At 38.9% G+C, this 24,369-nt stretch overlaps 1 protein-coding gene across 2 annotated transcripts; it reads left to right on the forward strand.

Annotated features, from left to right (window-relative positions):
* The first annotated feature begins 10,875 nt into the window (after positions 1–10,875).
* Positions 10,876–12,890, forward strand: ARF6 (ARF GTPase 6). Of its 2 annotated transcripts, none has more exons than XM_070796640.1 (2): positions 10,876–11,016; positions 11,412–12,890. In XM_070796640.1, exon 2 carries the CDS (start codon positions 11,898–11,900, stop codon positions 12,423–12,425), a length of 528 nt encoding a protein of 175 aa, XP_070652741.1. In that variant the 5' UTR covers positions 10,876–11,016; positions 11,412–11,897; the 3' UTR covers positions 12,426–12,890. The 2 variants fall into 2 exon arrangements, with proteins under 2 accessions (XP_070652741.1, XP_070652740.1); XM_070796639.1 differs by lacking the exon at positions 10,876–11,016 and adding an exon at positions 11,155–11,311.
* Positions 12,891–24,369: the final 11,479 nt, after the last annotated feature.

Consider the following 24,369-nt stretch of genomic DNA (forward strand, 5'->3'; position numbering starts at 1 on the left):
TGGACTGCAGCCCACCAGGCTCCTCCGTCTATGGGATTTTCCAGGCAAGAGTACTTGAGTGGGGTGCCATTGCCTTCTCCGTGCTATGTGCTAGGTGTCCTGAAATGTTAACTATTAATTAATACTGGGGATAAAAGTTAGATTAAAAGTGTAAACAGAAAACAAGGAAGTTGTTTGACATGATACAAATAGTCTAAGATACAGGCTTATGACTATTCAGCTTGAACCTTGAGAAAAGGGCATAATTTCTAAGAGAAGAATGACTGGAATAGTTCTAATCTTGCATGACTGCTGGCCTCTGGTTATGACTAGTATCAAAATCCTAGGGCTTTCCCTATACAAAGGTGGTGAGGAGGGTAATATCTTCCCCTTGAACTCCTCCCCTTACCTTGAATCAGTGGAAGCTCATTGAGGCCTTCTGAGGTTAAAATGGCAATGTACTTTCACTTTTATTTTGGAGAGGGAAATTTTAAACTTTTGGAGTGTGGTTTAGACAGCTTCTTATTGAGATTTCATAATGTGATGATTGAATATATAGCACCATGGTGCTTGCTAGGAGATGTTTTATAAATACATTATTTTATCACAAGTCACATTGATAATAATTAAAATGTATTGTTATACCAAGTTTTCTCTATATTACAATTTAATATCAAAATGATTCATAGTTTCCTCAGGGTGTGCCCTGAAAAAAGGCCTATTTATACACAGTATTAAAGGCACAGTCTGCTTGTGCCTATTCAAATGAACCCCCTTGCTGTACAATGGCAGAGCTCTAATTCATTTTGTTCAACTCATTTCCCAAGAGGCCATGGCCTAACATGTGGCAAGAAACAAAGACAGACAAAATCACTATGTATTAGTTGCAATATTCTGTAAAAGGAGATAATCTATAGTCACCATGATGTATGGATAAACAATATTACATATTACAAAAAGAGTATTTGTATAAGCAAGACAAATAAATACAAATGCTGAGTTATGCTTTATCGTTTTTAAAACAAATATTAGTGCTCTTGTACAGTAATATAATAATATAGACTAAAAGAGTGATTTACCCTTTGTGATAGAAATTTATTAAACTAGTAAGCCTGTTTATGCATTTATTCATTCATTCACTCTATCATTAATCATTGAAAGTGAAGTTGCTCAGTCATGTCTGACGCTTAGCGACCCCATGAACTGTAGCCTACCAGGCTCCTCCGTCCATGGGATTTTCCAGGCAAGAATGCTGGAGTGGGTTGCCATCTCCTTCGCCAGGGGATCTCCCTGACCCAGGGATTGAATTGGGGTCTCCCACATTGTAGGCAGACGCTTTTACTGTCTGAGCCAACAGGTAAGTCATTAATCATTAGGGATATACAATTAAAACCACAATGAGATACTATGTCATACCTACTAGGATCACTATAATTTAAAAAAAAACTGTATAATAATAAGTGTTGGCAACAATATGGGGAGCTCTTGCACATTGTTGGTGGGAATGAAAAATGGTGCTGTGAAAAATGGTTGGCAGTTCCTCAAAAAGTTAAGCATATGATTACTATATAGTCCAGTGATTCTATTCCTAGCCACAAGAACTGAAAACAAGGAATCAGTTACTTGTAGATGGACGCTTGCTGCAATATTACTCACAATAGCCAAAAGGTGGAAACAACCCAAGTGTCCTAATAGAAAACCATGTGAACAAAATACTCACCCATAAAGAGGAAAAAAGTTCTGATGCACTCTATAGCATAAATGATCCTTGAAAACATTATGCTAAATAAAAATTTGCCAGACACTAAAGGACATATATTGTAAGATTCGACTTATATGAAATATCTAGAAAAGGCAAATGCATAGAGACAGAAAGTAGAAAGAGGCTGAGGGGAGCAGAGAACGGAGAGGGTGGGGGGGGGTGCTTAATGGATATAGAGTTTTTGTTTTGGGGTGATGAAAAAGTTTGGCAAATGGTGCTATAAATTTCCTTTTCATCACTGCTTTAGCTGTGTCCTTCAAAATTATATACATTGTATTTTTACTTTCATTCATTTCAGTGTATTTTCCTTCCCTTTAAGACCTCCTCTTCGACCCATGAATTATTCAGAAGTGTGTTGTTTAGTCTCCAAGGGTTTTGAGATTTTCCTGTTACCTTTCTGTTATTAATTTCTAGTTTGATTCCACTGTGGATGGAGAATATAGTCTGTATGATTTATAGGTCTTTAAATTTTGTTGGTATTGCTTTTCTGGCCCAGAATATGACACTTGATAAGAGTGTATATGCTGTGGTGTTAGGTGAAATGTTCTATTAGTTTTGATTATTTTGGGTTGATGCCATTGTTGAGTTTTTCTATAACCTTGTCGATTTTCTGTCTAGTTTGTTCTATCGGTTCTTGCAAAAGAGGGACTGATGCCTCCAACTACGTTGTTGTTGTTGTTCAGTCGCTCAGGCGTGTCTGACTCTGTGACCTGATGGACAGCAGCACCTGAGGCCTCCAACTATGTGGATTCATCTATTTCTTCTTTCATTTCTATCAGTTTTTGCTTCACACATTTATATTCCTTTATTATTGTTTATAATTATATATAATTCTTCCTCAACAATCTTTAGAACCAAATCAGAGAGTGTTATAAATTTTTACTGCAATCATCAAAAATAATTTAGAAAGAAGAGAAGGGAAATCTATTATATTTACCCATATTTTTGCTTACCATGTTCTTTCTTCCTTCCTGATGTTCCGAGATTCTTTTTTAAAAATATTTTATTTTTGTTTATTTATTTTGGGCCATGCTGGGTTTTCGTTACTATGCAGGCTTTTCTCTAGTTTCAGAGATCGGGGGCTACTCTCTAGCTGCAGTGCACAGGCTTCTCATTGGGGCCTCTCTGGTTGCAAAACACGACCTCTAGGGCATGCGGGCTTCAACAGCTGCAATATACAGGCTCAGTAGTTGTGGTTGCTGTGCTCTAGAGCACAGGCTCAACAGCTGTGATACATGGACTTAGTTGCCCTGCAGCATGTGGGATCTTCCTGGATCAGGGATTGAACTCGCATCTGCTGCATTGGCAGACAGTCTTTACCACTGAGCCACCTGGGAAACCTCCAAGGTTCTTTTTTTAAAAAAAATTCTTTCCTTTCTGTTCAGATAACTTCCAGCTTCCTTTGGTAATATTTTAGGAAACATCTGTTGGTGAAATTCTCTTTATTTTCCTTTGTCTGAGAATGCCTTGATTTCCCCTTCATTCTTAAAACGTATTTTCACTGGATATAGGATTCTAGGTTGACAGCTCTTTTCTTTCAGGACTTAAAAAATGTCCTACCACTTCCTCCTGGCCTCTATGGTTTTGGATAAGAAATCCACTGTCATTTAAATAGTTTTCTCCCTTGTAGGTAAGGTGCTGTTTTTCTCTGGTTTTGTTCAATATGTTTTATTTGGCTTTCATTTTAGGAAGCTTGATTATAATGTATCTTGATGTGGGTCTCCTCAGGTTTGTTTAGCTTCTTAAATCTATAGGTTTGTGTCTTTTGCCATATTTGGGAAATCTTTAGCCATTATTTCTTTGGGAACTTTTTCAGCCCACTCTATACTTTCCTTCTAGGAGTCCAGTGATAAAAACATTAGAAATTTTGTTATAGTAGCACAGGTTTCTGAGTCTCTTCTCAATTTTTAAAAAATTCTATTTGTTCTCTGTTGTTCAAATCAGGTCATTTCTATTGTTTTATCTTGTAGTCCACTGATTGTTTTCTCTGCCCCTTCTATTCTGTGTTGAGTTCATCTGTTGAGTTTTAAAATTTTGGTTATTACATTTTTTTCAGTTCTGAAATTTCAATTTAGTTCTTTATATCTTCTATATCTTTTTTGAGACTTCCTATTTCTTTGGTGAGACTTTCTATTTTTTCAGCTGTTTCGAATGTGTTCACAATTGTTCACTGAAGCATTTTTACAATGGCTCCTATAAAATCTTTGTCAGGTAATCCTAACATCTTTGCCTTACTGATATTGGCATTTATTGATTGCCCTTTTTCATTCACTCTGACGTTGTTTGAGAATTTGATGTTTTTTTTTTTTTTTTTTTTTGAGAATAAGCTGTGCTTTTTGTTTGAGATCTGAATATTTTGACTATTCTAAGACTCTGAATTTTATTTAACCTTCTGTTTTAGCTGGCTTCCTCTAGCACTTCTCCAACAGGGAAGTGGAACATCACCTCACTACTGTCAAGTTGAAACAGAAGTCCAGGTTCCTTACTAGAATCTGTTGACAGCCTGGGGGGCTTGTTACTTCTGGGTGGGGGTGGGATCACTGGCTCCCCACTAAGCCTCCAGGGATACCTCCCAGGCTGGAAGGGGTAGAAGTGCCTCTTTACTGCTCCCAACATGGTTTTCACTGATACCACACCATGAACGGTGAGCACTGTTGAGGATCAAGAGGGTAATGGTGGAAGAGGGGCCTGGCCTCTATGTGATGAAAATCTGACTTTCCAGTAGGCCTTCGCTGATACCACCCCCACTGATTCAACCTCCTTACTGCCTAGCTGAGGTGGCAGTGCAGGCTCCCCATGAAGTTTCCAATGACACCAAGGGCTTGGATGGGGCTCATCAACACGACATGGGGATGAAAGACCTCTTCCCCACTCTGCCTAGTGAGGAGGCAGGAGATTAGGGCACCTTGTTAAGAAACTGGCGAGGGTGAAAGCCTAAGCTGCTCACCTGGCCCTTCACCATGGGTGAAGGTGGGGCTACAGCTTTTTTCTTTGGGTTTTGGCTGGAGTAAAGTGGTTGTTTTTGAAAAGTTTTCTGTCTTGCTAGGTTGCCCCTTTCCTAATTCTTTTTTAAAGAGAGAATATCCCTGGAGGTTTTTTGGCATTTCCAAGTTGCCAGATTCTTAAGCTCCAAGTCTGGGATACATGAGGCAAAAAGAAAACCCAGGGAACTCACCACCACATCATTCCTTGAGCCTTTAAGTCCCTGGTCAGTCTGCCTTCTCTTCATCTTTCAGTCTTCTTATGCTTCTTTTCTATGTAATATCCAGGGTTCTTAGTTGTACTTAGAAGGAGGAATTGAAAAAAGTATGTTTACGCCACTTCCTGGAAGAGGCTGTGTTAACTTTTTTCTTTTTAGATGCACCATGTGGCTTGTGGGATCTTAGTTCCCCAACCAGGGACTGAACCTTGGCCACGGCAGTGAAAGCACCAAGTCCTAACCACTGGACTGCCAGGGGATTCCCCTATATTTTATTAATTTTATTGATTAACTTCTAATCAGAGCAAATGATACTGATCAAAAAAGTTCTCCAGAAATTCTATGATGTCTTTTCCTCCTACATTAAGAGAATTATTGCTCTAGCATGCTGCTGCTGCTAAGTCACTTCAGTCGTGTCCAACTCTGTGGACCCCATAGATAGCAGCCCACCAGGCTCCCCAGTCCCTGGGATTCTCCAGGCAAGAACACTGGAGTGGGTTGCCATTTCCTTCTCCAATGCATGAAAGTGCAAAGTGAAAGTGAAGTCGCTCAGTCGTGTCCGACCCTTAGCATGGACTGCAGCCTACCAGGCTCCTCCGTCCATGGGATTTTCCAGGCAAGAGTACTGGAGTGGGGTGCCGTTGCCTCCTCCATGCTATAGCATAAGAGAATGCATTAACATATTCTAAGAGCTCTAATAAAGCAATTCAGAGATAGGTCAAAAGACCAGGTCACAGAGTGGTTTAGAGCTTTTTATAAATCAATTATTAGATTTGTCAATAGTCCGTTCCTACCTACTCCAGTTCTAATGGTGGTTTTATTACATAATAGTGGTGACAGTATACAATTATTTTATATTAGGTATTATTCATATCATATATAATTTTCAATGAAGCATTAAAGTCTGTAACTTTGATATGTTGTTAAAATTTGTTTTGCTTGCATACTACATTAATACATTTTATAAAGCTATAACTTTTATTTTTAAGTAACAGAAGCCTACTGGAGCTTGAAAGAAAACTGAAGGTGAAAGTGTCAGTCGTTCAGTCATGTCTGACTCTTTGCTATCACATGGACTGCAGCTCTCCTCTGTCCTTGGAATTTTTCAGGTAAGAATACTGGATTGGGTAGCCATTCCCTTCTCCAGGAACTTTTCCTGACCCAGGGATCAAAACCAGGTTTCTTGCATTGCAGGCAGATTCTTTACCATCTGTTACCAGGGAAGCCTTGTGGAGCTTGCTTTAGCAAAAAGAAAGGTCATTTTGTATAAAGATGCAAGTACTTCATGAAACTCAAGGGTTGGTATGGAGACAGACTCCAGGAAGGGCCTGGAACTGTGCAGTGGAGCCCAAGGTATAATATATTTTGTCTCAACTTCTCACTGTACATCTGCTTTATCTTTCTTGCCAAAGACTCTGCCACCAGAATATGGCTGTGACACAGTCCCTAGTTAAGAGAATATGGACCCACTGGGAAGAGACAGACTGATAATGGTCTTTCTTCCTTCAGTTCAGTTCAGTTGCTTAGTCATGTCCAAGTCTTTTTGACCCCATGGACTGCAGCATGCCAGGCCTCCCTGTCCATCACCAGCTCTTAGAGTCTAACCAAACTCGTGTCCATTGAATCAGTGATCTGATTTTAAATTCTCAGGAATGAGTACAATTAGCAAGTTAGGATCATGAGTCTACCTGTAGTCCATTTGGTATGATGTGAGGTGTATGCGTGGAAGTAGAACATGGAAAAACCAGTAGGGGTGACAGACGTCTACTCCTGTGTTCCTGTGGGTGGGGGTGCCATTTCCAAAGACAGCCAAAAGTGTTCAATACACTGGGTATCTTGTTCTATTCCTAGAATCTCTGATACATGGTTAACAATGTATCTACATTGAAACTGTTATAAAGTCACAGGTTTACCTTCTTATACAACCAACATCACTACTGTGAAAGTTGAATTCATGACTTAGTATTTCTTGTAATGTTTAAAAGATATAATAAGCAGCAGAAAGACCCATTTTTACATTTGGAAATGAAGTCAAACATCAGAAACTGCTTCAAAAGGCTCCAGAACTTTCCTTTTCCAGCATCAATCTAGTTAATTTGGGAAGTCAGCATACAGGGGACCAAGGTTTCCCTATGGTGAAGAGAGTATAGGAAGTGTCCCCCTAGTTTACCAGAGAGAGTCACCACACCATTGACTCTGGTTTATAAAACTGTAAAGTTACCCCTGAAGCCAGTCTTGAGCTCAGCAGGCTTATATTATCTGACTAGTATTTGTGGACATATAATGTAGTAGGTGTCTTTCTAAGCCTTTTGGAATATAAATCTTTTTTACTTGAAATGGAAACAAACTCATAAAATTTGCCCAGCTAAGCCATTGTTAAATTGGTTATAGTGTAACATTTAGCTAGGATTTTACAACCATTTCCACACTCATAAATCTTGGTCATTGTTCTCAGAATTTTATATTAGAAGTAGAAGTAACTACAAACAGTAATTTACTGATAGTCCAAAGGTACTGAATAGCAAAAAACTGTAGTTCAAACTTTTGTTTTTAGTTATATCTTTTCCACTCTTAATACTGCTGAAAATGAGAGAAAGTCTTCATACTCAGGGATAACTAAAGTAATTATCAAGGTTTTGATTGGGATATACTTTTTTTTTTTATGGTTAAAGAGGAAAAACTAGCAAGTAGTTCTTCAGCTGACATGGGAAGAGGGAGTGAACTATCATTTTGGCTTCCACCCTCAATGTGTGGCCAGAATTTCCCTGATCCTGCATAGGATAGAAAGAAAGATACTACCGAGATACAAAGTGAGTGATTTTTCAAAGTTATAGGAGTTCAGAAATAAGGGTAAATAGCATGAGGTGCTATTGTTAAAGAAGACATTTATTTCATTTTAAAGTGGAAAGCTAAGTCATTTTATGAAAGTAAATATTTTTCTTATAAGATGATGCTTTAGTCAGGGATACAATAAACATGTGATATTGAACAGATTAGACATTATGAAATGGCATTTAAAAGTGAAGTCTTGTTTGAAAGCAAGCTGGAGAAATCTCTTCATTTGCAAGCTGAGTTAAAAGCAGAGATCCATTTTTCTATAGGAGTTAGCTTACATTTGTGTCTGTAACTTAAAACAGTGAAATAAAATGCAAACTGAGAAATTTAATACTTTATTTTATAAATATAAATTTGTTTATTTATAAAATATTTCACTGAATGACAATAATATTTTTTAAATTGAAATTTACTTTTTAAATTGTTTCAAGAAAGTGTCAAGAAAAAATTTTATCAGTGATATGATGATTTAGTAGTTCTCTAAGTTGTTACTTTTTGCAGATATTTTGGTTTTAGTGAAGTTCACTTTTTTTTAAAAAAGTGTGCATATATAGAGTTAAAATTTTTCACTGTATGTATATTCTGGTTATTATTTTTTTATGATCATTACTTAAAATAATCTATTGTATAATTTGTTACATGAAGAGCCACTGTAAGATATGCTACTGTATGAAAATCTTGACTAACCTATTATTTCAAACCACAGATAAAAATTGTATATGTGCTTCCTTTTTTGTTTTACCTCCTCTGTGGTATAAAAGATATTCATTTAGTAAATAATGACTGAACTCCTGAGACCTACATGCTGTCACTGAGGACATTATGTGGAGAATGCAAAATCTCTGTCTTCACTTACTCTGTTAGAAGATAAATGGAAGTTGGCTTTCAAACATAAACTGTTTTAGCCCTAGCACAGTACCAGTGCCAGGTAGATGCTAGTGCTTCAAGTTGCTTCAATTTTTAATTATATCACACCTTTCACTGAAAAACAAGTAAAAGCCCAGAAAATCAATCTTCCATCTAGTTGGGAAAACTGGAATCTGCTCTGAGAAAACTATTGTGTTGGAATGAAGCAAGATACAATAGTCACTGCCTCATATAAAAAATTCCTTCCTCAAACAATAATTACCATGGAGCTTTAATAATTACTATGGCATCAGAAGGACTGATGCTGAAGCTGAAGTTCCAATACTTTGGCCACATGATGTGAAGAACTGACTCATTGGAAAAGACCTTGATGCTGGGAAAGACTGAAGGCAAGAGAAGGGGACAACAGAGGATGAGATGGTTGGATGGCATCACTGACTCGCTGGACATGAGTTTGAGCAAGCTCTGGGAGTTGGTGATGGACAGGGAAGCCTGTTGTACTGCAGTCCATGAGGTCACAGAGTCAGACACAACTGAGCAACTGAACTGAACTGATGGCACCTTATTTATATTGGCTTGGCCAAAAAATTCATTCGGGGTTTTCCCATATCATTGTACAGAAAGACCTGAATGAACTTTTTGGCCAACCCAATAGTTATAAAGCATTGTAAGTTATAAGAAATACAGTTGACCCTTGAACAATAGGGACATTGGAGGTCTCACCTCAACACAGTCCAAATTCTGAGGATAACTTCTAGGTCACCCCCAATATCCCAGGTTTCACATCTGTGGATTCAACCAACCCGGATTGTGTAGTAACATACTACAAATCTATTGGGAAAAAAAAAAAAAAGCCAAGTATTGATGATACAAGTGGATCTGTGCCATTCAAACCCATGGTGTTCAAGAGTCAAATGTAATATAATCGAGCTTCCAAACAACCGTGTGAAGTACTCAGGGAGATAGCATAATTTTGGGTTAAGAGGATGAGCCATAGATTCACCATTTGATCTCAACTCTGGAACCTTCAAAAACTTACTTAACCTCTCTGACCCTCAGTTTCCACTAATACTCAAAGTTACCTCACATGGTTGCTGTGCAGGTTGAAGGAAAATATTTAAAGTATGTAATACAGTGTTCATCATGACAATCAATAGTGACTATTTTCATTCTGGATGATATCATTCTTCATCTGTTTCAACAGCTTAAAGAAGATGGAATTTACAAAGGTTTAGAGGAAAGGATTCACAGCTATGAAATGGAGGGGTGACACTCTGAACCCCAATCTTCTGACTCTAAATCCTTTTTTCAGTTTTAAGACAGTGCATGCATATTCAGGCTGATGGTAAGTAAATCACTGCTAGAATATTAACAACTTTGGTAATTAAATTTACTTCAGGCTGACGTTTATGAGGTTATCATTTAACCCATCTACCACTATCACATTTTCTTGAATTGTGAAATGAGAAGTATGTTACCTTATGTTATTACAGCATTTTCTTTAAAAAAACGAAACACTATTTTCCTGTTTTTCCTTCATTTCCAGCTTTCACTTTAAGTCTAACTTTACCAATAAACATCTGACACAAAAAGGTTTCCTGAAGTTTTCTACAAACATTATACTTATTATTTAATCCTCAAATAGGGTTTGCGGACAGCAAAGTCAGTAGTACACTCAGTTTAAACATGAGATAACTCAGTAAGGTTAAATGTTCAAATCGAGGCAACAGAAGTAGTCTTTCTAATTCTTAAAGTTGAGAATGAGTGGCTGGGTGAGAAGTTACTACTAATTACACTAAAAGATGATAATATTTACACATGAAAAATTATCACCTTCTAAAAAGTTGAAAAAGCATGGAAACTGTTGATAATACTGTAATTTAAAAAAACACACAACAGAAACGTGGACTGGTCCTGCCGAGATGTGTTAAGATTGGGCTCAAATGCCCCAAAGACGGGCTTCAGAACAAACCCAAGCTCAGTAAAAGCTCCGCACTGACTGGCAGATTCCACGCGAACCACTTGCCTACCACGTGTCTTTCAGGAAACGCACAGAACACAAGGGATAAAAGGAAGCCAAAGAGGGCCAGGGGAAAGGTAAAAACCGTGGCTAGGGCTTCCCTGGGAGACTGAGGGCTCCCGAAGGCTGCGGCAGGCTGGAGGGACCTCGCGGAAGATCAGGCAGGCACTGGGGTCTGCGAACAGGCCTGTAAGGAGCATGGGGAAGGCGTTCGTTGGGGGAGCCGGCGGTCCGTGAGCCCCACCCTTTGGAGCTCCGTAGAGGATCGGCTCCCCTGGATCGAGTTGGGGGTGGAGGAAGTGAGAGCGCAGAAGCAGGAATGCATAGAGGAAGGAGTCGCTAGAGGAGCAACAGGTGGGAGCTAGTCAGAGTCCGAGGTTCGCGGGGGTGGGGGTTGGCCGCACCTGCGAGACCTCCGGGCCGCCGTAGCCCCGCCCTCCGCGCGTGGCGCCCCGACGCTTGGCGCGCGGGCCGCTCTCCTTACAGAGGTCGCTCTTGCCCGAACGGTCGGACTCCCTCTGTTGCGCCTGCGTAGTCGGGAGGGGAAGTGAGGCGGTTTCCTCGGCGCCTTTTCCGGCGGCGGCAGCGGCAGAACTGGGAGGAGGCTGTGGAGGCCGGAGGGAGCCCGCGCGCGGGGCGGCGGCTGGAGGTAACCTCCTGGGCTGAGCTGGCGAGGCGGGCCCCCTCGGCCTCCGCTCTCCTCTGGGGGTCCAGCAGTAACTCCCTTTTCCCTCTCTGTGTCTCCGCAGGCAGCGCACCGAGTTCCCGCGAGGATCCATGACCTGACCGGGCGCCGGAGCCGCGCTGCCTCTCGGGTGGCCTGGGTCGGTGGTGAGCGCGGTGCTCGCGGACCGGGGACCGGGCCGAAGGGCCGCAGTCTCCCGCGGCGGAGCCAGGAGAAGGCGGAGGAGCGGGAACCGCGGCGGCGCTCGCGCGGCGCCTGCGGGGGGAAGGGCAGTTCCGGGCCGGGCCGCGCCTCAGCAGGGCGGCGGCTCTCCCGGCGCAGACTCAGCGCCCCGGCGGCCGCGGCGCCTGGAGGAATCAAGTTGTGTGGTGGGTGATGCCCGAGTGAGCGGCGGGCCCGGGCCTCTGCCCAGAGGAGGCGACTCCCACGCAGGCCGCGCGGGCGCCCTCGCGACTGGGAGGCTCCGTTTCTGTTTCGCGGCGGCGGCGGCGTTGTTGGCGGAGGGGACCCGGGACACCTGAATGCCCCCGGCCCCGGCTCTTCCGACGCGATGGGGAAGGTGCTATCTAAGATCTTCGGGAACAAGGAAATGCGGATCCTCATGTTGGGCCTGGACGCGGCCGGCAAGACAACCATCCTGTACAAGTTGAAGCTGGGCCAGTCGGTGACCACCATCCCCACTGTGGGTTTCAACGTGGAGACGGTGACTTACAAAAACGTCAAGTTCAACGTATGGGATGTGGGCGGCCAGGACAAGATCCGGCCGCTCTGGCGGCATTACTACACCGGGACCCAGGGTCTGATCTTCGTAGTGGACTGCGCCGACCGCGACCGCATCGACGAGGCCCGCCAGGAGCTGCACCGCATTATCAATGACCGGGAGATGAGGGACGCCATAATCCTCATCTTCGCCAACAAGCAGGACCTCCCCGATGCCATGAAACCCCACGAGATCCAGGAGAAACTGGGCCTGACCCGGATTCGGGACAGGAACTGGTATGTGCAGCCCTCCTGTGCCACCTCGGGGGACGGACTCTATGAGGGGCTCACATGGTTAACCTCTAACTACAAATCCTAATGAGCATTCTCCACCCATCCCCCGGAAAGGAGAGAAATCAAAAACCCATTCATAGGATTATCGCCACCATCACCTCTTTCAATTGCCACTTTCTCTTCTTTTGAATTTGAACTCTGGAGTTACAGTTCTGCGGTTTGGGGGAGGGGGTTAGGGATTTTCTTTCTTTTCTTTTTTTGCTTTGCGTTAGGATGCTCTGATCTGACTTTTTGACATGAACACAAAGTGCTAGATGCTCTTGTTGACTTCCAGCAAATGGGATGGGGGAAATATAGCAGTTCTTGGTAAACTCCTTTATAATAATGGTTTGATTTTTTTATCTCGAGAGAATCTTCTTTTCCAATGTATGCTTTTTTCCTTTTTGCCCAGTTTCCTTATCACTTGCTGTAGATGGCTTATTTTGCATTCATGCAGACTATGTTGCAAGTCTGTTTCATCTAGTAAACTGAAAATTATTGCTTAATCAAACTGCCGTTTGTCTTTTATATTTAAGGCCTTCCCCCCCCTTATGAGTTCTGACTTTAACTTAGTAAATTCAAATGTGACCTTTTATATCTAAGACCAGTACAGTAAACTTAGACCACAGTGGCAAATAATGAGTAATATCCTTGTAATATGTTCCAGTTCCACATCAGTATGTTAAACAGGTAATGTAAGAAGTTCTTTGAATTTTCAGCTATTAAGTTCTGAAACATACATCATGCATGAGTAAGGATAAAACTCAAGTTCCCCATTGCAAAGCTAACTTACACTGCATAAAACTATGAAAATATAACCTGTCAAGGACACAGATTTTTTTTCGCTGCAAAGTTAGCAACTTTGCTGTGTTTTCCCTCTTTGTTAACTTTTAAAACATACTCTTCCAGAAAATGGAGCAATAATGGTGTATAACATACACAGATGAAATATTTGTAGATATTTTAAGTGACTTTTGGGCAAAACTGGAATATATCCTTTTACCATGTTTCAAATATCTAAGACCAGTAGATTTTAAATTACTGGAATGGTTATTTTGTTCATTAATAAGTCATTTAACAATTCAAATTATATGCACCTTTTACCTAGTTGGAAAAAAAATCTGTTTCCACATTATAGCAACCTGAAGATGTCTTTTTTTTTTTTTTTTTTAGTAAGTGAGTGATCCATATCTCCATTAATTAGAACACTGGAAAAGATGTTTTATAAAAAGTATTCTGTTGGATTAACTCATGCAAATAGATATCCTGTTGGTTCAAAAATACACTATCTCCTTTAAGGAAGGAAATGTGATGAATGAATGATGTGTAGACTTGAGGAATGACAAAGGGGAAGTAGGATGTAGAAGAAGAACCTACAGATGACAATGAATGTAAACTTATTTTCTTCAAGTGTAAGCAATGTGCTTGCTGGTGATACCCAGATCTTAACAAGATTACTTGCTTAGCTGGTTAGGACCAGTAACTAGATTATTGAGACCACTATGATAATACTTTGAACCAAATGTTAATGCTTGATACAGAATAGTGTAGCAGCATCTGGTTCTTATATAGCCTTAAGGATTAATTGTAGAGATCCTCAAGGAATTAAAACTTAGGGAATTTCAGAAATGTAGACTGCAAATGCAGTTTACAGGAAAAGGTGAAGTGGGTTTTGTTTATGAGGGTGTCTGAAAACAAAAATTGAACGGGATATCATGGTATATGATTGGACAGTATTGGTCCTTCATGCTTTGGCCATATTGTATAATGGAGCTTTTACCAAAGATGTATGAGAAATACAAGGCTATAGAAAATTAACTCTTCAAAGTAAAACTCTTGACAAACGTTTTACTTAAAGCAGATGAGAAAAGGTGCTATGTTGTAGGCTCCTAATGGTGCAGAGGGATTTTTGAATTCAAAATGCAACTAAAGTATCAAGTTCTCAGTTTCACTTTAGTAGAAGTATCTCTGGAAATGAAGCTGACACACATCTAAGAACATTTTCGTTGCTTTTAAAATTCCCAAAGCTCCATCATACATTTAATTACTAGTGTGTTAAATGATTACATATAAGGTACATAAACATGGGTTATACAAATATCAATGTTACAGTAACATCCTGAAGCGACAAGCACAAAGGTATAAATGCCTAAACTGGAGGAAACTTGAAACCCTCATGTTAATTCTTAAATGTAGTATTTCTAACTTGTGACAAGACAGATTGGTAGGCAGCCATTTTTGTGTCTTAAAATAACTGGGGGCATAGTTAAAATTTTATACATCAAGTGATTGCTAAGGAATGTTGCAGGTGAGATGTGGTTATTTTTAGTTTATTTGAAATGTCTTAAGGTGGGGGGAGGAGGGGAAGCAAATATCTGAAATTTGGAAAACCCTAAATCTTTTGATAAGAAATTGTGATTTTCACTTACGTTATCTTTAAGGATATAAAAGGTTGATAAATTGGTGTAGTTAAATTGAGCCATAACCATTGGTGGTCATGGGGACCGGTAATTAAGCCTGCAGAAAAAAATTACAATCTAAGAATTTAAGAAATAAGATCCTGAAGATTTTGTTTAATTGCATCAATTTCTGTATTTTATGTGCATTTAAAAACTGCAGTAAGTTGAATGGGGTTAATCTTGTCTAATAATAAGTAAATGAGTCTGTAGACTGTGATCTCCCCAAACTAAAAAGTACAGTACTTGGAATTGTGTTCTTTATGGTTGTAGTGTTGGTAAAGCACTAATATGCAGAAAATAAAGGAATTACACAGTGCAGTTTCTCACGTTATGTTACTCGTTTGAACTAGATTAAGTGGGACGTGTGGTGTGTTGGGCCATGTTTTATTCCAGGGATATATGGTACAAAGTGACTTAATTTGGGAGTCATTTAGCCTTTGTAAGAAGAAAAAGAATCAGTTTGGTTCTTGTGATTCTGGCTATCAAGGAAATTTTGTGCTGATTTAGTTCCACCAAATTTAATCTGAATTTATGATAACTTTTAGGACACAAAAACAGTTGAAAAATTTAGAAAGTGAAAGTTCTATAGCAGTTTTTATTATGCTGCTTTTTTTTTTTAGAACAGAATTGTGTCTCTCGAAGAATTGACCTACAGCATAGTTTTAATCCTTGACAATTGACTTGGATTTTAGAAAGTTTGTCTTTTAAAAACCAAGCCTGCATGTCTTATAAGCATGGCAGAATTGTAGCCCTTTAGAAAATAAAATAGATGAAGAATAACGTATAAAGGGTTTTTAAAAACATCTTTTTTGTGTGGGCATTCCTTCTTAGCAAGGAATAGTAGTATTTTACTATTAACTTAGTAGTTTGTTTAGAATATCTTTGATCTCTAGTATAATTTAACTCCCACATTAATATTATTAATGGCTATCAAGTATCAGAGATAGTGGTAGAGGATATTTTATTTTAGTTTTTATGTTTTAATATAAGCTTAGAAATATTATAGCTGTAATCTGAATGGTGGTGAAGTTTACTGAATTCCCAAAGTTATTTCCTCTTTACCTTGCCGAGTATATATATGGGTGGTGGTAAGGCAGATTTTTCCTTAGAGGTAAGAATTGTAAAACCGTATACAGCAACTAGAAATAATTAATCACTGAGTATAATGTGTTTGGAATATAATATTCACTAGAATCTCCTTTTGCTTTGTTTATATTGAATGGTAAAGACAAAGTAGGAAAGATTACAATATTATGAAGTTTACAGAAAGGGAATGTTGGGAGATGGAGTGATAAATGAGGCAAAGTAACTTTTCTCTCCCTGCTTTACTAAACTTCAAAGTTGCCAGACTAGATAAGTGAGTTGAATGGGCAGGGAATACATAGAGGTGAGGTCAAAGAGGCGGAATAGAGGGGTTTAGGAATAACAACTGAAATTTGTTAAATAAGCCAAAGTAATGGTAAACTTCCAGGAATTAGTCTAGAAATAACCTTACTTTTGTTGGCAGTAAGAAAATACTTTTGAATTTTAAAATGTTTTATGACTGCCGGAAACAATGTTTAAAAAAGTATTTGTCAGTCTTCTTGGATACCTTTTCTCCTGTCTTCATTTGGATATACAGTTGGCCCTGAATAACATGGATTTGAACTGTTTGGATATGAGTGGGTCCACTTATACATGGGTTTTTTTTCCAATAGTAAATACTACAGTATTACATAATCTGGAGTTGGTTGAATCAGCAGATACTGTGCAACTACAATATTATGCGAAGATTTGGATTTTCCATTGCACAGACGGTTGGCGTTCCTAACCTCCAACTTGTTCTAGGATCAACTGTGTATTTCCTCCATGGTTTTTCTAAGTGTGTAAGTTTACTTACTGAGAGCCCACTGATGTGCTTGGCACTGTTCTAGGGACAATGAAGAAAAAAATATATATCAGTGGACAAAAATCTCCTTTATGGAATTTATATTGGTGTTGGGAGGTAGGAATGATAAAAATGTTAGGTGATATACTATGTATTACATAGTATGTTTTATATATATATATACACACACATATATATATATACACACATAGGGAACAGGTAGGCATGTATCCAGAGAAGTACTCATTGAGAAGGTGACATTTGAACAAATATTTGAAGGCAGAAAAATTAATATCAATGAAATTGACATAGTAGCAAAAAGATAATATGTATAGTGTAAAACAAGGGTGGGGAAACTGGCCAAGGGCAAATGTAGTTACTCTTGTTTTTATAGAGACTAAGCTAAGAGCTAAGAATGTTTTATATTTTAAAGCATCTTAAAAGACTGATCAAAAAAACCAAATGAGAATATGTGACAGAGACAGTATCCTGAAAAGCCTGCAATATTTACTTCTCTGGCCCTTGATTGACAATGTTTGTTGACCCCAGATCTAAAGCCCTGTTTTTTTTGACCACACTTCGAGGCTTGTGGGATCTTGGTTCTCCAAGTAGGGACTAAACACATGCCCTCGGCAGTGAAAACATGGAGTCCTAATCACTGAACCACCAAGGAATTCCCTAAAGCCCAATTTTAAAAACATTACCAAACTATAAAGCAAACCCCTCAAAAGACCATTGTTAAATGAGTCTAATCAAAACTTTAGGAAACAGTGGCACATGTAATTTACCACATACGAACATGTAGTGATCTTTGAGACTTGTATTTGAGTAGTCTAACCGGGGTTCTTTTCTTGCTGGATGAGTGTGTGAAATCCATAGTTTTTCAGTATCAGTTTTCATATTCTTAAAAATTTCATGAATCATTTCATTAAAAAATATTCCTCTTATTTTTATGGTTGTTTTATTGGTCTTTGGATATAAGTTAAGCATGCTTTTCGTACAAAGCGCCTTTCCTCCAGGTAACCTGGATTAGTTTAGAATAGTTTGATAACATCATTGAACTGTGGCTTTTATTCAGTTGGTATTATTTTAATCAAGTACTGAATCCAGTATTTTTAATTATGAAACTTTGTAAGAGGAAGTGTTTTATTTGGACTTGGAAAATAATATAATGCATGGTATTTGGTTTCTTATTGTACTGTTCATGGACCACAACACTATTCCTCTAATCAATATAAATTAGGAAAAATAATTTACATGTGAATTATTACTTGCATAGAAAAATTGTTCCATACTATATACATAGTAGGATGTGGGAATTCCTAACTATCTTAAAAGAGAACCTAAAATGATTTAGGAGTTATAGAAGTAAGTTTTACGGAGGATATTTACAAGGGAGCTTTAACAAATAAAAATACTTCTTGTTCATAGAAGGGTCTATGTGAAACTGGCTAGTCATAAGCATGAAAGCTGTTTCCCATTACACTGGCCTCAGAAAGTCATAGGATGTAAGGGCAAAAGCCAAATTTGTTAAAGGAGTTAAAGAAGCAAGGATCAGGACTTTTGAAATTTGTTCTAATACAGCAAAGTGTTTTCTCTCCTCCAGATCTTTATTTCTAAAAATTAGTTTTGTGAATAAGTCCTAAATTGGAGCTAGAGGGGCACGAAGAAATCAAATTGGAAAACATTCTAAGAATAATAAGAGTTAGCATTTTTTGAATGTTTGCCATGTGCCAGGCATTGTTCTAAGCATTTCATGCATATCTTCTTAATCCTCACAACGCCTTGGCAGAAAAAGCTCCCGTTTTATAGCTGAGAAAACTGAGGATTAGATCAGTTCAGTTCAGTTCAGTCGCTCAGTGCTGTCCAACTCTGCGACCCCATGGACTGCACCATGCCAGGCCTCCCTGTCCATCACCAACTAGATAGCATATGTTAATAAGTAGCAGAGACAGACTTTGGACTCAGATAGTCTATACTGTCCTGAGAATATAACTGAGGTGAACCACTGGTTAATAATGTACCTAAAATTTTGTGTGTGTTTACAGAAAGCTTATTCTGAGGAATATCCCATAATTTTATTTGGTCATCAACAGACTTTCAGTCCCTATATAATTTGAGTCTTCTGTATAGTGGCGAACATAGTATTGTATTAAACTCCAACTGAGAAAAAAATTTTTTCTGTAAAAACATGTGACCACTTCCTGGATTGTGAATTTTACAGATCATTGTGAAAAATAGGTAAACATTTCAATGAGCTGATTATCGTACAATTATTTATATATAGACTCCTGATTTAAGAAAGTTTTAGAAAATTCAGAGTGTACAATTTATATTGTCTTTACTTCCTAAATTTATAACTATGGACATTTCAGGTACTAATACATGAATTTCTTGCTTTTTGTAACCTCACATTTTGTAAGTGAGGTTTATTGAACACTGTATCCTCTGACAGCAAGAGCCTAGAGTCCAGGGTCATCAAGGGCACTTTATTCATGTACTTAGGAATTTAAGCTTGAACTTAAGAGTAAACGTTGATAAAAAGTTGCAATATGCCTTATTTAACAATCCTATTTTATTTCTCAGTAATTTCTATATGAGATGGAAATTTAAGGCTAGATAAGACACATATGAAATGTTCAAAGTAAGTAATGAAATACTTTATCAAATACTAGATTTAGGAGAGAGGTTATATTTTGTACTGGACCCACAAAGTCAGAGGGATAACAATATTAGTACTTACTTCAAGCTTATTGTGTGCTAAGCACTGTTGTAAGTGAATTGATTATCTCAGTTAAAATAGGTAAGCAAGGGTAGTAATCTATGTGTAGTATTTGGGAGATAGCGAATAGACTTGTCTGACTAGGAGTGCCAGATTTAGCAAATAAAAATACAGGACACTGAGTTAAATTTCAATTTCACACAAACATTAATTTTCAGTACAAATAATCCCAAACCATATACTAAAATTATATACTAAAAATTGTTGTTTATCTGAAACTCCAATTTAACTGGCTGACCTATATTTATCTGCCACTTTACGCATATGTTAATGTGGAGGGAGAATTTACGTAAAAGATAATGATAGCATCATTGATAGAAAGCAGGATATACAGCAGCTTTGAATAGAAAGTTTGATAATCGGGTAAAGTGTCTCATTTATAATTTGAATGAAAAGAGGTTGAATCTGTTAGGCATACTCTTATAATTATTCTCTCTTAGAGCAGTGCTGTCCAATATAAATATATTGCAAGCCACATATATGATTTAAAATATTTTAGTTGTCACATTTTAAAAAGTAAAAATAAACAGTGAAACCAATTTTAGCAATATGTTTAACTCAAATATATCAAATATATTATTTCAATGTCACTACTATAAAATAATTGTTACTAAGACAGTTTCACCTTTGTTTCACACAAAATCCTCAAAATCCAAGAGTATGCAATACTGTATACTTAAAGCACATCTCATTTAAGACTAGCTACATTCCTTTACTCAATGACCTCATGTGGTTAGTGGCTACTGTACTGGACAGTTCATTTTTAGAGTGTAGTTATTTCTTCCTGATACCGTGCTTATAATTTCAATAAATTTATTTGAGGGTACCAGTTAAGGATCATTGAGATATGATAAGCTCTCTCAGCCAGGGACTGACAACCAATGTCCACAAGTCAAATCTGGCCCACTGCCTGCTTTTGTAAATAAAGTTTTATTGGAACATAATCATGGTCATTTATTTGTGTACAGTCTATGGCTGCTTTTGCACAGCGACAGCAGAGTTGAGTAGTTAGGGCAGAGACCATATGGCGCACAAGGCCTTTACGATCTGGCCCTTAACCAAAGTTGCCAAATATCTTTCTAGGTCCCAAACTAAAGTTCCAAGGATAAAACCCATACTTTATACATTTAAATGAGTTTTCAGAAAGAAATAATATTGAAAGAGCTAAAAGATAATGTATATATTGATGCATTTATTAACCAAGCGTTCATCTATTAGGTTCCAGGCACTGCACTAGGCTCCATAGCTGGAACAAATAAATGTCTTTAATCTTCAAGAAGGTCACAGTTCAGTTGAAAATAAATATACACAGTAAATTACAAAGATGTGTTATGGTAGACGACTCATTGACTGTACACCAGTGAGGCACCTTCCTCTGACTGGGAAATGGGAGGCTTCAGAAGAAGAGGACCATCTGAGGTGAGTTTTAAAGGACAAATAGCAATTACTCAGCTAAGCAAAAGCTGGTTGACATTTTAGGCAGAATAGTTATGTGTAAAACTCAGAAAGTGTTACCACCACTCTCTGGAATTTATGGTTTGTTAGGCCTGGAGCATAGCGTGGACTGGTGTGAGATGAAGATGAAAAGATGATGAGGGGATGGATCATGAAGTGCCTTTGGTTTTTTGAGGAACTTTGGATTCTATAATTTGGGTACTAGGAAAAAGCTGTGAGATTTTTAAGCACGAAACTACCTAAAATTTACACTGTAGGGAGCTCATGAAATACTGTATAAAAGATGAATAAAGCTCCTAGGCCGGAAATCTACTGTATAGACTAGGTGAGATAGAATTTCCTAGTTGAAGCAGTGGCTATGATGGTGTAGAGGAGAGGATCCATTTGAGAAATCCTTGAATGGCATTTTGTAAAGTATGTTCTCTGGTACACTGACCACAGAAGATAATCCTTGGAAAAAAAGGCTTCCAAGTTATTTGGGAAACGCTTCAGATTGTATCTGCATTTGGGATTCCCAAGACTCTTTAGCAGTATATTGAAGATTCTTAGAAGTCCTGCCTTAACCCAGCATTTCCCAAACTCATTTGATCCCACACCCCAATATTAAAACAAAAACAAACAAACAAAAAAAACACAGCAAACAGACAAGGGTCCCAAGGACTGTAGTTTGGGATACCCTATTTTAGAGACAGAATAAATGAGTTTGGGTCAACCAAATGAGAGGAAGAAGAGGGAAATTTTGCATAAGTGACTGCTAATGAAAGTTTTATATTTGTAAAAGTATAGCTGGAAAAGAACAAGTTTAAGGGGAGGAAGGAGATGACATACCCAGATTTGACAGCAAGTTGGAGAAGACTCTTGAGAGTCCCTTGGACTGCAAGGAGATCCAACCAGTCCATTCTGAAGGAGATCAGCCCTGGGTTTTCTTTGGAAGGAATGATGCTAAAGCTGAAACTCCAGTACTTTGGCCACCTCATGTGAAGAGTTGACTCATTGGAAAAGACTCTGATGCTGGGAGGGATTGGGGGCAGGAGGAGAAGGGGACGACAGAGGATGAGATGGTTGGATGGCATCACTGACTCTATGGACGTGAGTCTGAGTGAACTCCGGGAGTTGGTGATGGACAGGGAGGCCTGGCGTGCTGCGATTCATGGGGTCGCCAAGAGTCGGACACGACTGAGCGACTGATCTGATCTGATCTGATGGTATGGACATTTACGTGAAGATGTCCAGTCTACATCCAGCTAGGTTAGGAGACTTCTAGATTACAGATAGAAGTTTAGGAATTAGCTTGTAAGTGATTTTTCAAGCCAAAGATGCTAGTGAGATTTCCTTGGAGTAAGAAGAATAAAGGGCAGAGAATAGAACACCTCCCTGGGGACCACCAATGTTTAAGGGATGGTTAGAAGAAGAGGGTGTTAACAGAGAAGACTTAGAAGACATGGGTCAGAATATCAATGACATCATATCCTACAGGGAGATCAAGAATGTTGAAGTTCAGAATGACTTCTTTAGAATTGACATTAAAAGTCATTGAGATCTTCCTTAGATAAATTTGAGTGAAGTGGTCAGAAACTAGTTTGCAATGAAAAAGACAGGAGATAGCAGAGAAGCTGCTAATAGAAGTGTTCCAAGAAGCTGGAGATGAAGGGATGATAACACTTTAATACAAGAGGGTCATTTAATTTTCAAAACATTATTTAGGTAGGTAGGTCTTGATTCGGAGAAGGCAATGGCACCCCACTCCAGTACTCTTGCCTGGAAAATTCCATGGACGGAGGAGCCTGATGGGCTGCAGTCCATGGGATCGCTAAGAGTCAGACACAACTGAGCGACTTCACTTTCACTTTTCACTTTCATGCATTGGAGAAGGAAATGGCAACCCACTCCAGTGTTCTTGCCTGGAGAATCCCAGGGACGGGGAGCCTGGTGGGCTGCTATCTATGGGGTCGCACAGAGTCGGACACGACTGAAGTGACTTAGCAGCCACAGCAGCAGCAGCAGGTCTTGATTATTAACGGTGGAGTAGGGAATGGAGAACATGCACTCCCTACCACCTGTTTCCTAGAGGGAAAGTAAAATTGAAAAAAGGAACCATTTGAAAAACATTCACCTTAATTCCTGTGAAAGTGAAAGTCAATCAGTCGTGTCTGATTTTTAGTGACCCCATGGACTATACAGTCCATGGAATTCTCCAGGCCAGAATACTGGAGTGGATAGCCTATCCCTTCTCCAGGGGATCTTCCTGACCCAGGAATTGAACCAGGGTCTCCTGCATTGAAGGCAGATTTTTTACCAACTGAGCTATCAGGGAAAACCTTAACTCCTGTAAGATACTTTTTTTTTTTTTTTAGCTTAGTTGGAGCTCTCTCCTTGGAAATGCAGTGACCATGCCCAGGTAGTTATAGTCCCAGTGTAATTACAAATGTGATGGTGGTATCCCAATCTCAGAAATGTGGAAAGTAAGCCATGGTGGCTCTGACTTGTCCAGGAAACCATAGCAATTAGTGATGTAGCTGAGACTAGGTGCAAAATGTATTTGTATTTGGCAATTACATGGCCATGGAGTGAAATTTAAAAGAGTTTCTAATTTGTAGACATAATGATTGACCTAATCCCAATTTAACTAAAATATAGTTACCACTTTATTAGGAAGCTTAAGATTTGCGGGATTCCCTGGTGACTCAGTGATAAAGAATCTGCCTGCCAATGCAGGAAACACAGGTTCGATCGCTAGTCTGGGAAGATCCCACATGTTATGGAGCAACTAAGCTGGTGCACCACAACTACTGAAGCTCATGTGCCCTAGAGCCTGTGCACGGCAAGAGAAGCCACTGCAATGAGCAGCCCCTGCTCCCTGCAACTAGAGAAAACCCAGAGCAGCAATGAAGACCCAGCACAGCCAAAATAAATTTTAAAAATTATTAAAAAAAAAAAAAAAGATTTGCAAATTGACAATACTGCCTGTCAGAATCAGTTCTGAATTTCATGGTATTTCTTCTGCAATGATTTAGGAGTTAGAGGTTAAAATCCTACAGGATGAAAAATTGGAGTATAGTACTAAATAATTTTATTGACTTACACATTACTGAATGGTTATTGTGTGCCTGCCAGTGTGCAACAGACTTTAAATGTTATCCTCACAACAGACTAGCAACATAGGTGGTGTTATCTTTCATTTTACAGGTAAGAAACTTACCGTACAAAATTCAAGCAATTTGCCCATGATACCACAGCTATTAAATGGGACAGCCTAAAAAAAAATTAAAAAAAATAAAAAAAAATAAATGGGAGAGCCTACATTCACACTCAGGTCTTATTGACTTCAAAGCAATAGGCTTTAGGAGGGGAAGGTTCTAACAAACTGCAATAATTTTCTTTTTTTTTTTTTCCCAACATGGAATCCAGTAAAACCTGGTGTCAGTCA

This window comes from Bos indicus, chromosome 10 (genome assembly GCF_029378745.1).
Source record: "Bos indicus isolate NIAB-ARS_2022 breed Sahiwal x Tharparkar chromosome 10, NIAB-ARS_B.indTharparkar_mat_pri_1.0, whole genome shotgun sequence".
In the NCBI taxonomy this organism is placed as follows: domain Eukaryota; kingdom Metazoa; phylum Chordata; class Mammalia; order Artiodactyla; family Bovidae; genus Bos; species Bos indicus.